Source organism: Ammodytes marinus, assembly GCF_949987685.1.
Source record: "Ammodytes marinus genome assembly, chromosome: 6".
NCBI lineage: Eukaryota > Metazoa > Chordata > Actinopteri > Uranoscopiformes > Ammodytidae > Ammodytes > Ammodytes marinus.
In genome coordinates, this window is record NC_137235.1 from 1,012,088 (window position 1) to 1,027,087 (window position 15,000).

The window sequence follows — 15,000 nt, forward strand, 5'->3', positions numbered from 1 at the left end:
AAAAAAATCTTAAAAAAAAAAAAAAAAATTAATTTACCTAGTCGAATCTGAAAAATCTCAAATCTTGCATATAGTCGACTAATCATCAAATCATGTTTTTGTTCAAACTTTTTCAAAATTAATCAAAATATGAGACATTTCCCGATAAAGGGAAGATGCAATATTTTACCAGAAGCTAAATGTATCTCGAAATACCTTTTATCACAAGAAATACCACAATGCAAAGAGCTAATAGTATGGTTTTTTTTTCTTTCTACAGCCCTGGTCGGTAGTAGCAATGGTCTGGGATCCAGTAACCATGTTCTCAGTACCAGTGCATTGGGTCACCATGTAAACAGTGCATTGGGTCACCATGTAACCAGTGCATTGGGTCACCATGTAAACAGTGCATTGGGTCACCATGTAACCAGTGCATTGGCTCTGGACATGGACAGCGCCCTCTGTCAGGTGGAGAAGGAACTGCAGGAGAAGCAGGAGAAACTGAAGGAACATCTGAGCAGCTCTGAGCAGCTTCAGGAGATGTATGAGGTCACAGCCAACGTCACACGCCAGGAGGAAAAGGTGTGTGTGTGTGTGTGTGTGTGAGTGTGTGTGTGTGTGTGTGTGTGTGTGAGAGAGAGTGAAAGAGAGAGTGTGTGTGTGTGAGAGTGAAAGAGAGAGTGTGTGATTGTGTGTGTGTGTGTGAGTGTGTGTGTGTGAGAGAGTGAAAGAGAGTGGGTGGGTGTGTGAGAGAGTGAAAGAGAGTGGGTGGGTGTGTGAGTGTGTGTGTGAGAGTGAAAGAGAGTGTGTGTGTGTGTGTGTTTTTGTGTGAGAGAAAGTGAGTGTGAGTGTGTGTGAAAGAGAGAGACTGAGAGAGAGAGTGTGTGTGTGTATTCAGTATCAATTTGATGTTGTCTTATTTATTTATTTTTAATATTATTATTTTATTCTATTCCAGGAGTTGAAGCAGGGGATGAGCGGAGGAGAAGAAGAGAACGACAGAAGTCTCTCCATCAGCAACGAGGAGAATTCACCCGTCAGCCACATGCAGAGTCTGAACACACTGCCGCTCTCAGACCACAGGTACACACACACACACACACACACACACACACACACACACACACACACACACACACACACACAGGAGAGGTCAGAGCACACACGCACACACAGGCACGCTCACTTAAACACACACACACACACACACACACACAGACACACACACACAAATGCACACAAGCACGCACACACACATGCACGCACAGACAAACGCACACACGACTTACCCACTCTCTCTCTCTCTCTCTCGCACTATCTCACTCACTCACTCTTATACACACATGCACGCACTCACACACACACACACTCACACACACACACACACACACACACTCACTCTCTCACACACACACACACACACACTGTGGAAGCCAATTTCATATTGATTAGTTTACTTCTACTCTTGTCTCTACATTCATTATTTGATCATTGTATGAAGTGTATTCCCTCTCATCTTAACCACTGATGTTTCCTGTCTGGACTTTCTATTGTAATTAAATCAGTCTGATTGGAGCTGACACCCTATGTGTGACCCAACCTGGAAACTCCAAGACTCCATTTAGCACTGAAGTCATCAAGAGCCAAACTTGATTGTTCCATTGTCATTCTACCTGTCTGACCATGTCAACCTTTCTGTGACTGTGTCTCAGTTGGTAGAGCGGGTCGGCCGATGATCAAAGGGTTGGAGGTTCGATCCCCCGCCCTGCCACCTGTGTCATGGTTGTTGTGTCCTTGGGCAAGACACTTCACCCACCTTGCCTCGTGTGAATGTCGATAGTTAGCCTGCTGCTATCGGTGTATGAATGTGTGTGTGAATGGTAACGTGGGAAAGGAAAACAGGTCTCCCTTGAAAAAGAGTCTTCGGTCTCAATGGGATTTACCTGTATGAATAAAGGTTAGATAAAACAGCTCATTTTGTGTGTACAACTCAGTCTAGACTCTGGCATTGCTCTGAGCAGGATGCTATGGTCTTCTCTCTGCTCACCATAATCATCTGTATTGTCTTTTGAAACTAAGTAAAGATTTGTTTTAATAACACACACACACACACACACACACACACACACACACACACACACACACACACACACACACACACTAACAACCACACACACACACACACACTGATTCTGTTTTTATTATCCATCAGGATTAACGCGTACATAGAGGAGGAGGTGCAGCGGCGACTTCGTAAGATGAACCTCGAGAACAGAGGAAGCAACATGGACCTCTCTCTGTCCTCTGAATCACTGCGGGTAAGAACTGAACACATACACACACACACTCTCTCTCTCTCTCTCTCTCTCTCTCTCTCTTCTCTCTCTCCTCTCTCTCTCTCTCTCTCTCTCTCTCTCTCTCTCTCTCTCTCTCTCTCTCTCTCTCTCTCTCTTTAACCTGTTAATTAAAGGGTTAGTTCAGTGTTTTTCTGAAGTGGGTTTGTATGAGATACTTATACCTAGTTTAGTGTGTTACCTTATTGAGTTTATCGTTTATCCACTTTACTTTAAAGCTATAGTGAGTAACTTTTATCTGAAATTCTGAGTAATTACAACAACACTGTCGGTGCATCTACATGAGGTAAAGCCTTCAGTGATGGCTCATGGATTTTATACCTTCTGCTGTAACGTCCAGGTTTTTTCTTAACAGTAGAATCAACAACTGAAATATTTCTTGGGCTCTTCTTGGGATTTTTCTGAGCTCCTGCACCAGTGTCAGGGGGGAGGGGGGTTGGGGGGTTGGGGGGGGGGGGGGGGGCGACACCAGTTTTTTTTGTATACGCTGCCATACTGAGAAATACAAAGCAGCCGTCTACAAATTCTCTATACAGGAAGAACCCTGTAAATGTAAAAAATAAATCCATGAGTTAGAAAAATATATATTTCTGTGTGTAGAACTGATCTGTATCTCTCTGTCTCTGCAGGAGGAGGAGGTCAGCGACTGTAGCTCAGTCAGGTTGACAGACGAGGTAAGACACCAATCCATCTGCTTGTCTTTATTTAATTTAAATGTGTGTGTGTGTGTGTGTGTGTGTGTGTGTGTGTGTGTGTGTGTGTGTGTGTTTGTATTTCCTACTTTAAAGTTGCTCCGAGGAACTTTCTAGTGTGTGTTAATTCTAGCGCCCCCCTTTGGACAAAAGCGGTAGTGTTTTTACTACGCCAGCTGTTGTTCCTGGGTGAGCGTATACCCATGACAAAGGCATTAAGAAAAACGATATAAAAATAGCATTCTTTTACACTGATGGTCTTGTTTGCTGTTACATGTAATTTATGATCATCAGAGGAACATTTTTACTGTTTCAGAAATATTTAAAAGTTCCTGGTAGAACCTTTAAGAATATACGGTATATTTCGATAGAGATTCCAATCGAATATTATTATTTTCTTTTTTTTTCTTTCTTTTTTTAGGATGAGGAAAAGCAGCAAAACATTAATCCAAGGAGGCATAAATATGAGGTGAGACCAAGGACTTTATTTTGGTTTTGGGATTATGACAATTTAAAAATCAATCATTAAAAAAATCTTCACCACTATTACAATGACAAGGGTTATGTTTCTAGCACCGCCATGTTTCTACAGTAGCACAGAACGGACAAACTTAACGGCCTTACAAGTTTTTAATATATAGTGGGCGTCCTGGGGAAATGCACCTGTTGGAAGACCAAGAAGAAGAAGTACTATAGAATAAATAACTAAATTCATCTTCACCTCATCACTTGATATTGTGGAAAGACTTGAGGCAGTGGTGGATGAAGCCATCTTTAGTAACTAGCTTCTTGTCCTTGAAGGCCACCGTAGCTTCTGGAAATTATCTGAACAGGAGGGGTTAGCAAGGGAGCGTTGACATCTAAAATCTCACCACTAGATGACCCTAAATACTCTGATATGACACACTGCACCTTTTTAAACAACGATAAAGCAAACATGGGTAAAATGCTATTTACAGAATACCTTTTTATACATATAATATCTTCAGATTCCTTTTTCTCTATCAAATAAGTTGGAATATGGGTTTAGGAGTTCTATAAAGACCGTCCATCTATGCCCTAAGACGAGTATAATAAAACTGACTATTTGCAAGTGCCGCGTTGCCCATGTTTTTAAGGAAATATGAAAAAAAATTATGACTTGCAATTTTTTGTTTTTTTGTATAGACAATCATACAACATAACATACATAAATGAGTCTGTGGAAATATAAAATGTTTTAAGTATTTTATTTGAGTATTTGTTTGTACACTTCTCCATCCTAATTTGCATGACTAAACCTGTTCACACTGTTAATTTTCTAATCACTTACAAAAACTCACATCTGACCTCTGCACCTGGTGATGGCGTAAACTGTAATTCTCTATGGGATTAAGGACTTCAATTCAGTTTAATTTCAAAGAGTTCTTCTTCACGTTCCTTCTTGGTGATTGTAGTCACGGACTGCCCCTCCCTTTTCGTACACAGAGAGTCTGCGGTTCTGGATCTAGCTTCTCGGCATTCACGGATATCGACGAAATAAACTCCCCTCCTAAACTTCTTTTTAGACCTCAAGAAGAAGAAGAAGAAGAAGAAAAAGTAGTATCACTATCCACAGCTGAATTCTTTATTGAAAGGGAAGTGCCCTACATAGATGTTGTTGATAAAAGCAATCCGTGGCAAAGAGGAGAGAATACCCCTTCTGGAGAAGCGGTGCGAAATGATTGTGAAATGGGCCGTTCGTGCATTGAACAAACCCGGTTTCGTCCCAACATCATATCGGATGAGAATGAGAATAGCGCCGATAAAACAAAGAACGACTCGGCTAGCTGCATTCCCAACCAAGATGATGACAAAAAGATCGAAGCTAGAAAGAAGAAGGAGTTGCTAGAAAATGGTCGCTCTAGTCCTGATTCCACAGAAAAAGTCGAACTCAAAAATAAATCTGAAGATGCAGCAAAAATTCCCGAAGTTCAATCCACTCAAAAGCCACAACAGACAACAGGGGTCTTTGGTTACATCAATTCCTTGCAGAAGTTGACTGAATCTGTCTATGGTCAAATAAAAGAGATAGCAGAGATAGAAGCAGAGAAAGTGGATGCAAACGGTGGCAATGCTTTGGGGTATTTTGCCGGAAAGTTGTCCGGAGTTTACAAAGATGCCGGTAGAAGGCTTCAAGACACACGTGATATAATTCAAAATGTCGGTGTTGATGATGTGAAGGTTGTTCTCTCTCAGTATGTCACCATGATGTCCAAGGAGCTGCCATTAATTCATCAATTGCAGCCAAAACAGGCAGAAAACCATGTCAGGTCAGTTGAGCTTTCGAGTGACCGGGATCGCGCCCTTAGGCCTAAAAAGACTTTCGACATCTCTGCTATCCCTGGAATCACTGGATGTCCCAGAGGCTCAGTGTCATCTCTTAAAGACAAGTCTCCTGAAGTGTTTAATCAAAGGTTGGTCCATCTGCCACTTGCCTTGTCCGAGCTACAGTCACTTCCGTCAGAGAAGATCCTAGAAAAAACGGAATCTCTTTGTCCGCGAGTGAAAAAAATCTGCAAAATTTCGAGTATTTTCTGGATTAAAACCGCCAACAGAATGCAGCCTATACCAAAGCCTGGTTGCTTGCTGTTGTCTGAAAACGACATAGTAGTTCTGACGACTAAAACGCATTCAGACGAGCCTTTAGCTGTGTTGCACCAGTTGAATCTCGATGAAATTAAGGAGGTGCAGGTAAGCTTGGCAGGGCAGCACGTCCGCCTCATCAGCTCAAAGGAAGACTCCGTTTTGGCCGTTTTTACCCACAGCAAAGATCTCACCCAGGAGTTCTGCAAGGTCTTACTGAAGGTCCTATCTCCTGAAAAGTTCTCAGAAGGTGCTAAAGATCACCCTTTGCTGTGTGGGGACCTCATGGACCTCTCGCTTGATTGGCAGTCGAGAGTTCCTGATATTGTGCTAGATAGCGGCGTCAAATTTACCTCGAGATTTAAGCGAGTTCTTGCTGATCTGCTCTACATCATCCACGGTAACATGGAAAGTCCGGGCAAACCTTCCTTAGCAAATATCTGTCCTCTTCTGTACACCAGTGTGAAGGTTATGAACCCTACGCGTGTGCATCAAGACACACTTTTCCAGTTCCTACTCACGGACACTCACGTGGCTCTCTTGCGGGAGGATGGGGTCTTTCATCCAGTGCCTAGGGGCTCCACTCAGGTCCCTGCTCAACCCCAGTTTCAAGGGCTCGAACTCCGAAAGCGCACGGACGTGAAATGCGTCCTCGTGAAGCAAAGCGAAGATTGGTTGGTGCTAGATATCGCTTTTACATCCCAAAAAAAACAGCCCACTCGACGGTCCACTGACTTGCCCTCGTTTTACAGTAGCCGGTGCGATTCCTGGAAGTTGTCTTTCGGTTGCACCTCGGAGGCAATGATCGCGATAAATCATCTCTGTATTTGAGTTAAAACACAGATATGGGATTGATCACTTGAATTAGATAGATAATGCAATGTAGTGTACACTCACCGGCCACTTTATTAGGTACACATTGAGTTGCTGCCATGTGATTGGCTGATTGGTTATATGTGTTAACAAGACATTGAACTGGTGTACCTAATAAAGTGGCCGGTGAGTGTTTGCACATCTCAAAAAATGTAAAATCATGGAAGATATCTTTATTTTGGGTACTTTAATTCAAAAAGGGAATTTTGTTTCTAGATTCATTACACATTACAAATTAACACCTTTCATATTTTGATACTAGAAATCAAGCAATTCAAAATATTATAATATGTAAAACCAATAAAAAATTTTTGAGATACTGGATTTTTGGATTTCCATGAACTGTATGACGTAATCATCAAAATTAAAACAAATCCTTGAAATACTTCCCTTTATGTGTAATAATGAAAAATGTACTTTCGATGATATAAGTATTTATTTAGATGTACCTGTACCTGTGTCTAGGAGAGATTCAATTCTGATTAGGATTATTGATTTTAGGAGTTCAGGGATAAAAAGGTGTCAAATGCCTAAAATGTTCACATCTGAAATTGTTTTAATTTTTTTTTTAAACATTTTAGAAATGTCTGTTAATCAAATGTGATTGGGTTGTTTGGCCATTTTGCAATAAAGTCCTAAATATGGTCCTTTGAGTGTTGACATTTATGAACTGCTGTAATTTCTAATATAATAATAATCATAATTATTGAAGAAAAACTTTGAAGTTATAATCTTTTTTGAATTTTTCTGATTTGTCTTTATTTTAGCAATGTTCACTATTGTTGATTCATTCTTTGATGTTTTTGATGTAATTTGATTAAAAGGGAAATTGTTAATTGTCACTTAATTGCACAGTTTGGTCCAAAAATTTGCAGCTGCACTTTAATAAAAAACAATCTTGTGATTTTGACGACTTGAAGAAAAATGGGAATATTTGTCATAATGTGAAGAGATTTCAGATTTCAAAATAAAATGTGATTATTATGTATTTGAAAGTGATTATATTGTAAATGTGCCTTTATTGAACATGTTAATTGTTATAATAAAGATTTAATTTTGTATGATTAATTTCGTCTGATTTTCTTTGGCAATCTATCAAATCATTCTGAATTGTAAGTTAAGTTAAAGGTGTAGTCAGTGATTCTGGAGAACGCTTGTTGTCAAAATCACTTTTTGTCCAAAATCAGTGAATATCTCCTCATGATCCACTACCTGTCTGTACTGTGTGTGCAATGATTTAAAAAAAAAAAAATAATAATACACATCCTAAACTCTGTAAATCCTGCTAGCTACAATAGGCCCACTTTGATTACATACCCGTTTACAGAGCCTAAGCTGTGTATTAACAGTGGATTTTATTTCCAACGCACACACAGTACAGACAGGTAGCGGATCATGAGGAGATATTCACTGATTTTTGACAAGAAGTGATTTTTGACAACAAGCGTTCTCCAGAATCACTGACTGCACCTTTAATGAATAAATTAATTCAAATCAATTATTGTACTTTTTCTTTCTCCACCTCTTTCCTTGTATCTCCTGTGTGTGTGTGTGTGTGTGTGTGTCTATCTGTCTGTCTGTGTCTGTCTGTCTGACTGTGTCTGTCTGTCTGTCTGACTGTGTGTGTGTCTGTCTGTCTGACTGTGTTTCTGTCTGTCTGACTGTGTGTCTGTCTGACTGACTGTCTGTCTGTCTGTCTGTCTGTCTATGTGTGTCTGTCTGTCTGTTTGTGTATTTCCTTTCTTTCTCTTGTTTAATTCCTTCTACAGCACCTGGTCTCTCGTTCCCTAACGTCCAGCTGTGACGGTGTTCCGGAACACGTTAAAATCAGCATTCCACGTTACGTGCTCCGCGGGCAGGGCAAGGACGAGCACTTTGAGTTTGAAGTCAAGGTGAGTTAGCCACCCATTATTAATTTTTTATTTTATTTTATTTTTTTAGTTCTTTATTTATGAAAAAAAAACATACACACACAAAAAACAAACACAATACAATACAAAAGACAAGTATTCATATGTCCAATATTTTTTTTAAATATTTACTTGGGTAATGTTCCATGCTTTATTAGCAGGTGAGTTTTAACCTGTTAATTTTTTTTTTTTAATTATCTATTTATTTTTATTAGGAAATCCACATTAAAGTAAATTAAATTACATGTAACAGCAAACGAGACCATCAGTGCAAAGAATGCTATTTAGATATCGTTTTTCTTAATGCCTTTGCCATGGGTATACGATCACCCAGGAACAGCAGCTGGCGTGGTAAAAACACTGCCACTTTTGTCCAAAGAGGGGCGCTAGAATGAACACACACTGAAACATCAAATATATTTTTCTAAACAGATCTGTGTGATGGAGGAGACCTGGACGGTGTTCAGACGTTACAGTCGCTTCAGAGAAATGCACAAGAGCCTCAAACTGAAATACCCCGAGGTGAGACGGTTTGGTCTCTCTCTCTCTCTCTCTCCCTCCCCCTCTCCCCCCTCTCTCTCTTTCTCTCTCTCTCTCTCTCTCTCTCTCTCTCTCTCTCTCCCTCCCCCTCTCCCCCCTCTCTCTCTTTCTCTCTCTCCCTCTCCCCCCCTCTCTCTTTCCCCCCCTCTCTCTCTTTCTCTCTCTCTCTCTCTTTTAAGACTAGATTTGGCTAAAAAACTGTGAAAACTTCCAGTATTTGTCCATAATTGTGATGATTTGATTCCAGGAAAATGTATGTATTATAAAGTCTTGTTTAGTGAATTAAATGGCCCTCATAAATAAAGTGGAAAAAAAGTGACAAGAACGAAAATTTAAAAAAACGACAAAGTTAAAAACATACAAGAATATGTCTTTTCTCCCCTATGTGTCCTCTCAAATAAAATGTATAATCATTATTTCTAGCTGGCGGGTCTTGAATTCCCTCCTAAGAAGTTGTTTGGAAACAGAGACGAACGGATAATTGCCGAGCGCAGGAATCAGTTGGAGGTAAACATTTAAAATTTTAAAACAAAACACTTTTATTTTTGCTTATAGGAATGAAATGTCATGACCCATTGATACTGTGTTAGAAATGTTTTAAAGGTGGAGTCAGGGATTCTGGAGAACGCCTGTTGTCAAAATCACTTTTGGTCAATATCAGTGAATATCTCCTCATGAAAAAATGGTGTTAATACACAGCCTAGGCTCTGTAAACTTGTATGTAAACAAAGGCTAGCAACATGTCCATTTACAGAGCCTAAGCTGTGTGTTAACACAAGATATATTTTTCAGCGCACACACAGTACAGACAGGTAGCAGATCATGAGGAGATATTCACTTGATTATGACAAAACAATGATGTTCTCCAGAATCACTGACTGCCCCTTTATTTCAAATTATACAAATCTTTGCTCGATTTTAAATCAAATTGTAATATTTTATTCAGTTTAAATAGTCCTTTTGCAACCGTTTTTATTTATTTATTATTTATTTCAGTGTTTTTGTGAATTTTGTGAATTCTGCTTGAAGTAACTTTTTTTTTTTTTTTCAGCGTTACCTTAGGAACGTATTTCGAGTGATGACGTCATCTTCCAGCTCTCCGCTCCGAGCAGACGCAGACTTCCATCTCTCCAAACACGCCGTCTGTCAATTCTGTCCGTTCTTCAAGAAGGGCGTTTTCGAATACAGCAGCCACGGCACGGGCTAGCACTAGAAAAAAACCCCACTAAAAACACATCAAAAAACTGGCCCATCGAAGTCTATGCTCAAGGTTCAAGGTTCAAGAAATTTGTCTTGGGCACAGTGCATCATTGCTTTCTTAACATACAGGCACAAACACAACCAGACAACCCAACATTTAAACCTCGAGAACATGGGGCTTGATGGACTTAAATTGCACTTTGCTGTATTGCGTAGAGATCTACAGTATGGGCATTGGGGGATAAAGTGCAAGTGTTTATTGTACTAGAACTTAGTTGCCAGTTGGTCAGACACATTTTCGCGTGGAACCTCCTAGCTCCCAATGTAGGTCTGTCTGGTTTTGGTAGTGAAGGCCTTTGCACACCGGGCGCGTTTTATTTGTGCGATTAATTTGCGCTTTATCAATAATTACCGATCGTATACAGAGTCAATACGAGCTTCCACATCAGCGCGATAATTTCACTTCGCGAATTTGCGGCTTTTATTTTTTTCGAACTGAGTTAGATTTTTCCTAGGACGTCACTTCCGCTAGTGAGACGCGACAAAATTCACATTCCAGATTATTCGCTTTTTCGTGCCGTTTATTCGCGTCGCGCCCCGGTGAGCAACTGCCCTAACACACCTATGCGACCGGCAGAATATCACCTACATTTTGATGCTAGAATGATCCAGGTCGGGTTATATTTGTGCGATTGAGAGCTGGTTGAAAAGTGCATTTTTGGTTTATTGTTTCGCAAATTCTACACAGTAACTGTTGGGGCCACCGCGAACATTCCGTCCCATCCGCTTCCATTGAAAATAACAATAATAATATTGATAATCTCAATTTTACATGCGTTCAAAAATGGCTGAATAATTTGAATGGGACTTTTTGCTGGAAATTTTTGGAAAACCAAAATATTCAAATAGCTTGGTGCCTTTTCTCAGAAGGTCATAGACACATAGACTTGAATTGTTTTCGTTGCTGCTCAAATTTTAAGCCCAGTTTCAATATAGCACTAGAGTTCGGTTCGGCATGAATTTATTTGTGTTTCCCACTATCGAAAATTGGAAAGGGTCCTAAAATAAGTGACTATTTTTTTCGTTGGGGTACCAAGCCGTTAAAAAGCTGCTATGAATAAACTCTCACCACTCTGTTTTAAAGAGTCTCATTTGTACATAATAGGAAAAATATATAACAGGTTTTCACCGTCTTTCACCGTTTTTTTGTTTTTTTTTACAAAACGTGTTTTTTTTTTTTTTCTGACGACATCTCCACAAAACTTTATTGAACACGAAGGCCATTCCACAGATTGTGCCAATAAACAGCTATAATAAATATACTCACATGCAGCTATGATATTATGATATTTATGGGAAATGTAGAAGTAAAATAAAAACTTGAACATTGTCATTGTCGGGGGGTTGGATTCCCTGATCAGCTAACAGAAGATCTTTTGTACAACACGAAGCATTTTAATACGTTTATTAGCTTCGACTCCGTGTTAATAATGTTGGGCATTTCTTTTCTTTACGAGGGCGTAATACGGGCAACTATGGAATATATATATACAGCTCTGGAAAAAATGAAGAGACCAGTCTGGATTTTTCTTAAATCTTCATCTCTACATTACTTAATGGAAATGCTCTTAATGACAATATTTCTGGAGGGGAATTTGGTGAAAAATGTTGTCAGTAGTTTATATTATAAAACCAAAATGTTCATTCTACTCAAACATATGCCTCTAAATAGAAAAACGAGAGACACTGAACATTTGGAGTGGTCTCTTCATTTTTTCCAGAGCTACATATATATATAAAATAATTATTTAAAATTTTTCATTATTCATAAAAAAAATGGTAATTTTCAGTTTATGTGAAGAAGGATTTGATGTTACTGTTTTTCTTAAGCGGGTATGAATTAATATTAAAAACACACACAGCAATGTCGAACTGTTAACACTAACACTTATCTCTCTTATGCATGCATTGTCCATCATGCGATCTGATTGGGCAAAAAGCAAATTTTACATAACGTACAGTAAGTTTGAAGGCCAAAAAATATACAGAAAAGTCGAAATTTTGCCTTTTTTTCTGGTGTGACTGTCGTGACTCTGGCACTGTCTGTAGTTTAGAAATGAAACGAGGAATTATTTAATTTTAACTTTTTGTGGAATATTTTGACGAATTCTCTAGTCTTCCAGGGTTTCTTCAGGAAATGGGTCGCTGCTCCGAGGTTTATTTGACTTTACAGCTTTTTTCTTTCTTTCACAAGCCATATTGTGTGTGTGTGGTTCTGCATCTGTGTGGTTGTGTGTGTGTCTGTGTGTGTATGCGTGCAAGTGTGCGGGAGACTTTGTGTGTCTGAATGTGTGTGTGTGTGTGTGTGCGAGTGTCCAAGAGACTTAGTGCGTGTGTGTGCGCAAGACACTGTGTGTGTGTGTGTGTCTGTCTATCTGTGTGTCTGTCTGCCTGTGTGTGTGTGTGTCAGTCTGTCTGTCTCTCTGTCTGTAAATAGCCTGTAAATGATGTTGATGTGCAAAGGTTTTTCTATTCCATTCGCTCGTATGCAAAATGTAAACTATTGACATTGACTGTCAGTAAAGGGAATGAACCACATGACCCAAACTGTGTCGACTCTTTATTTAATATTTAATATTGCATTTTGTGTTATTTTTGGGCCATTGTTCCATGCTTTATTATACAGTGTGTAGAGACAGAGATGAAATGTGTCAGAGAGGGGAATGACATGCATGAGTTCAAAAGCATGATCACATAATCTCAGAGGTTGCAAAATGTATTTATTCTTATTATTTGAATCCCAGGTTTGACAGAAGATTTAAGAAGGACAACATGATTCACACATCAGTCAGACGGTTAAAAAACAGATAGAGAAAATAGATTTATATTGAATCAACATTCATTATTTCACAGGACAACATTTCTTTAGGAGACGATAGAGACACACAGAGGTAGAGCAGTTTGTGTTTTAGCCCATCGGCCAGATTACAACATTTCCCTTAAAGTATCTACGAGGAACTTTCAAATATTTCTGAAACAGTCAAATTTTTCCTCTGATGATCATGAATGACATGTAACAGCAAACGAGACCATCAGTGCAAAGAAAGAATGCTATTTTTATATAGTTTTTCTTAATGCCTTTGTCATGGGTATACGCTCACCCAGGAACTATAGCTGGCGTGGTAAAAACACTACCGCTTTTGTGAAGTCTTAAATCTGGTCAATGGACTAATTTCGATGTTTGAATGTGTAGTTCAGTGAGTGAGTCCAAAGATAGACGGACGGATAGATAGAGATACAGAGAGATAGATACACAGACAGACAGAGAGACAGACAGATAGATAGATAGATAGATAGATAGATAGATAGATAGATAGATAGACAGACAGACAGAGAGACAGACAGATAGATAGATAGATAGATAGACAGACAGACACACACACACACACACACTTCAGTGAATGGGTCCACCCAGCATCTGCTCTGAGGGTTTGAAGGGAAAGTTGAACAGAGAAACACCCAGAGTCTTTAACTTCTCCTCACTGCTCTTCAACAGGACGTCGTATTCCTGTAAAGACAGACAGACAGACAGACAGACAGACAGACAGACACACACACACAGACATAGACAGACAGACACACAGACAGACAGACACACAGACACAGAGGTTAGTCAATACATTTTACACTTACTTTTTAATAAACAAAAAGGAAAAATTATTTTAAAAATAGTAAATAAAAAAAGAAAAGTTGTCACCAGAGGGGCTCCGTAGAAAAGAATGCAGTGTTTTTTTTATATTTTTTTCTTCATTTTCAAGCTTTATTTGATAGTACAGAGTTGAAATGGGAAGACAGAGAGAGAGAGAGAGACAGAGAGAGAGAGAGAGAGAGAGAGAGAGAGAGAGAGAGGGAGAGAGAGAGAGAGAGACAGAGAGAGAGAGAGAGAGAGAGAGGGGGGATGACCTGCAGTAAAGGTCCACGGGTCGGATTTGAACCCACGACCACTGCAACGAAGGCCGGCCAGAGCCAATATGGTACGCGCTCTATCCACTACACCACCGGAGCGCCCCAGATATATAATTATTTTTAATGCACTGGTGTCATAAAAACACTTCTGCTTTGGTCCAAAGGAGGCGCTAGAAATCAACAACATCTAGTAGCTACTTTAAACCTGCAGTGTGTAGAATTTTGGGTTTTATTTCCTAGCAGATTTTGTAGAAAGTAATTATAATATCCATAAATACATTTAATTTAGTGCATAATAGCTGACATTTTTTTTTTAATTATTATTTTTTCCCTTAGAAAGGGTCTCATATATGTCCATATTTCTGCATATTTTGGACCAAGGCCTAGTGCCGCCATCTTTAAAGTGTCATAGTTGGAATGTCATCAGGTGCATTGTTTAACATTTAGAATTGTTCTTGTCCTTGAAGGCCACTGTAGCTTCTGTTATTATTCTAAAGGGGTGGGGTTACCCAGGGAGCGTTGCATTCTAGAACTTTGTAGAACTTTCTTGATGATGTCATATTACACACTGCACCTTTAACAGAGTACTGACCTTACAGTCTCGATCCAGGTCACTTTGTAAGGCTCCGATGGCCACGTCTTTAGACTCCAACAAATCCTACAAGCAGAAAGAAAAACACTTAGATATTTATTCTTGAAGATCAAATCCACAGCCTAGGCTCTGTGAACTGGTATGTTAACAAAGGGGGTCCACCCTTAACTAGCAACATGCCAGTTTACAGAGCCTAGGCTGAGTATTAACACTGGTAGTGGATCGTGAGGAGATATTCACTGATATTTTCACACACACACACCCACCCACTCACTCACTCACTCACTCAC

General features: G+C 39.5%; 3 protein-coding genes across 3 annotated transcripts in view; 2 read left to right on the plus strand and 1 right to left on the minus strand.

Moving 5' to 3' along the window:
• kif16ba (kinesin family member 16Ba) overlaps window positions 1–10,159 on the plus strand; it is a gene marked incomplete at its 3' end in the record, with an annotated part of 34,666 nt that extends 24,507 nt beyond the window's left edge. Inside the window, exons 24-32 of the mRNA XM_080029849.1 lie at window positions 260–561; window positions 938–1,062; window positions 2,192–2,297; window positions 2,963–3,007; window positions 3,447–3,494; window positions 8,272–8,394; window positions 8,845–8,934; window positions 9,376–9,459; window positions 10,004–10,159. Coding sequence (XP_079885975.1) covers window positions 260–561; window positions 938–1,062; window positions 2,192–2,297; window positions 2,963–3,007; window positions 3,447–3,494; window positions 8,272–8,394; window positions 8,845–8,934; window positions 9,376–9,459; window positions 10,004–10,159 — 1,079 coding nt within the window. The remainder of the gene's footprint in view (window positions 1–259; window positions 562–937; window positions 1,063–2,191; window positions 2,298–2,962; window positions 3,008–3,446; window positions 3,495–8,271; window positions 8,395–8,844; window positions 8,935–9,375; window positions 9,460–10,003) is intronic.
• Window positions 4,736–6,460, plus strand: LOC307252205 (uncharacterized protein; the record flags this gene model as incomplete). Its single annotated transcript, XM_080029827.1, has 1 exon — window positions 4,736–6,460. One exon carries the CDS (start codon window positions 4,736–4,738, stop codon window positions 6,458–6,460), a length of 1,725 nt encoding a protein of 574 aa, XP_079885953.1.
• Window positions 10,160–13,480: 3,321 nt separating the features above from the next.
• LOC307252228 (dynein regulatory complex subunit 4-like) overlaps window positions 13,481–15,000 on the minus strand; it is a 9,013-nt gene continuing 7,493 nt past the window's right edge. The window contains exons 11-12 of the mRNA XM_080029850.1: window positions 14,711–14,776; window positions 13,481–13,720 (exon numbers count right to left, since the gene is read on the minus strand). Coding sequence (XP_079885976.1) covers window positions 13,607–13,720; window positions 14,711–14,776 — 180 coding nt within the window. The 3' untranslated portion in view covers window positions 13,481–13,606. The remainder of the gene's footprint in view (window positions 13,721–14,710; window positions 14,777–15,000) is intronic.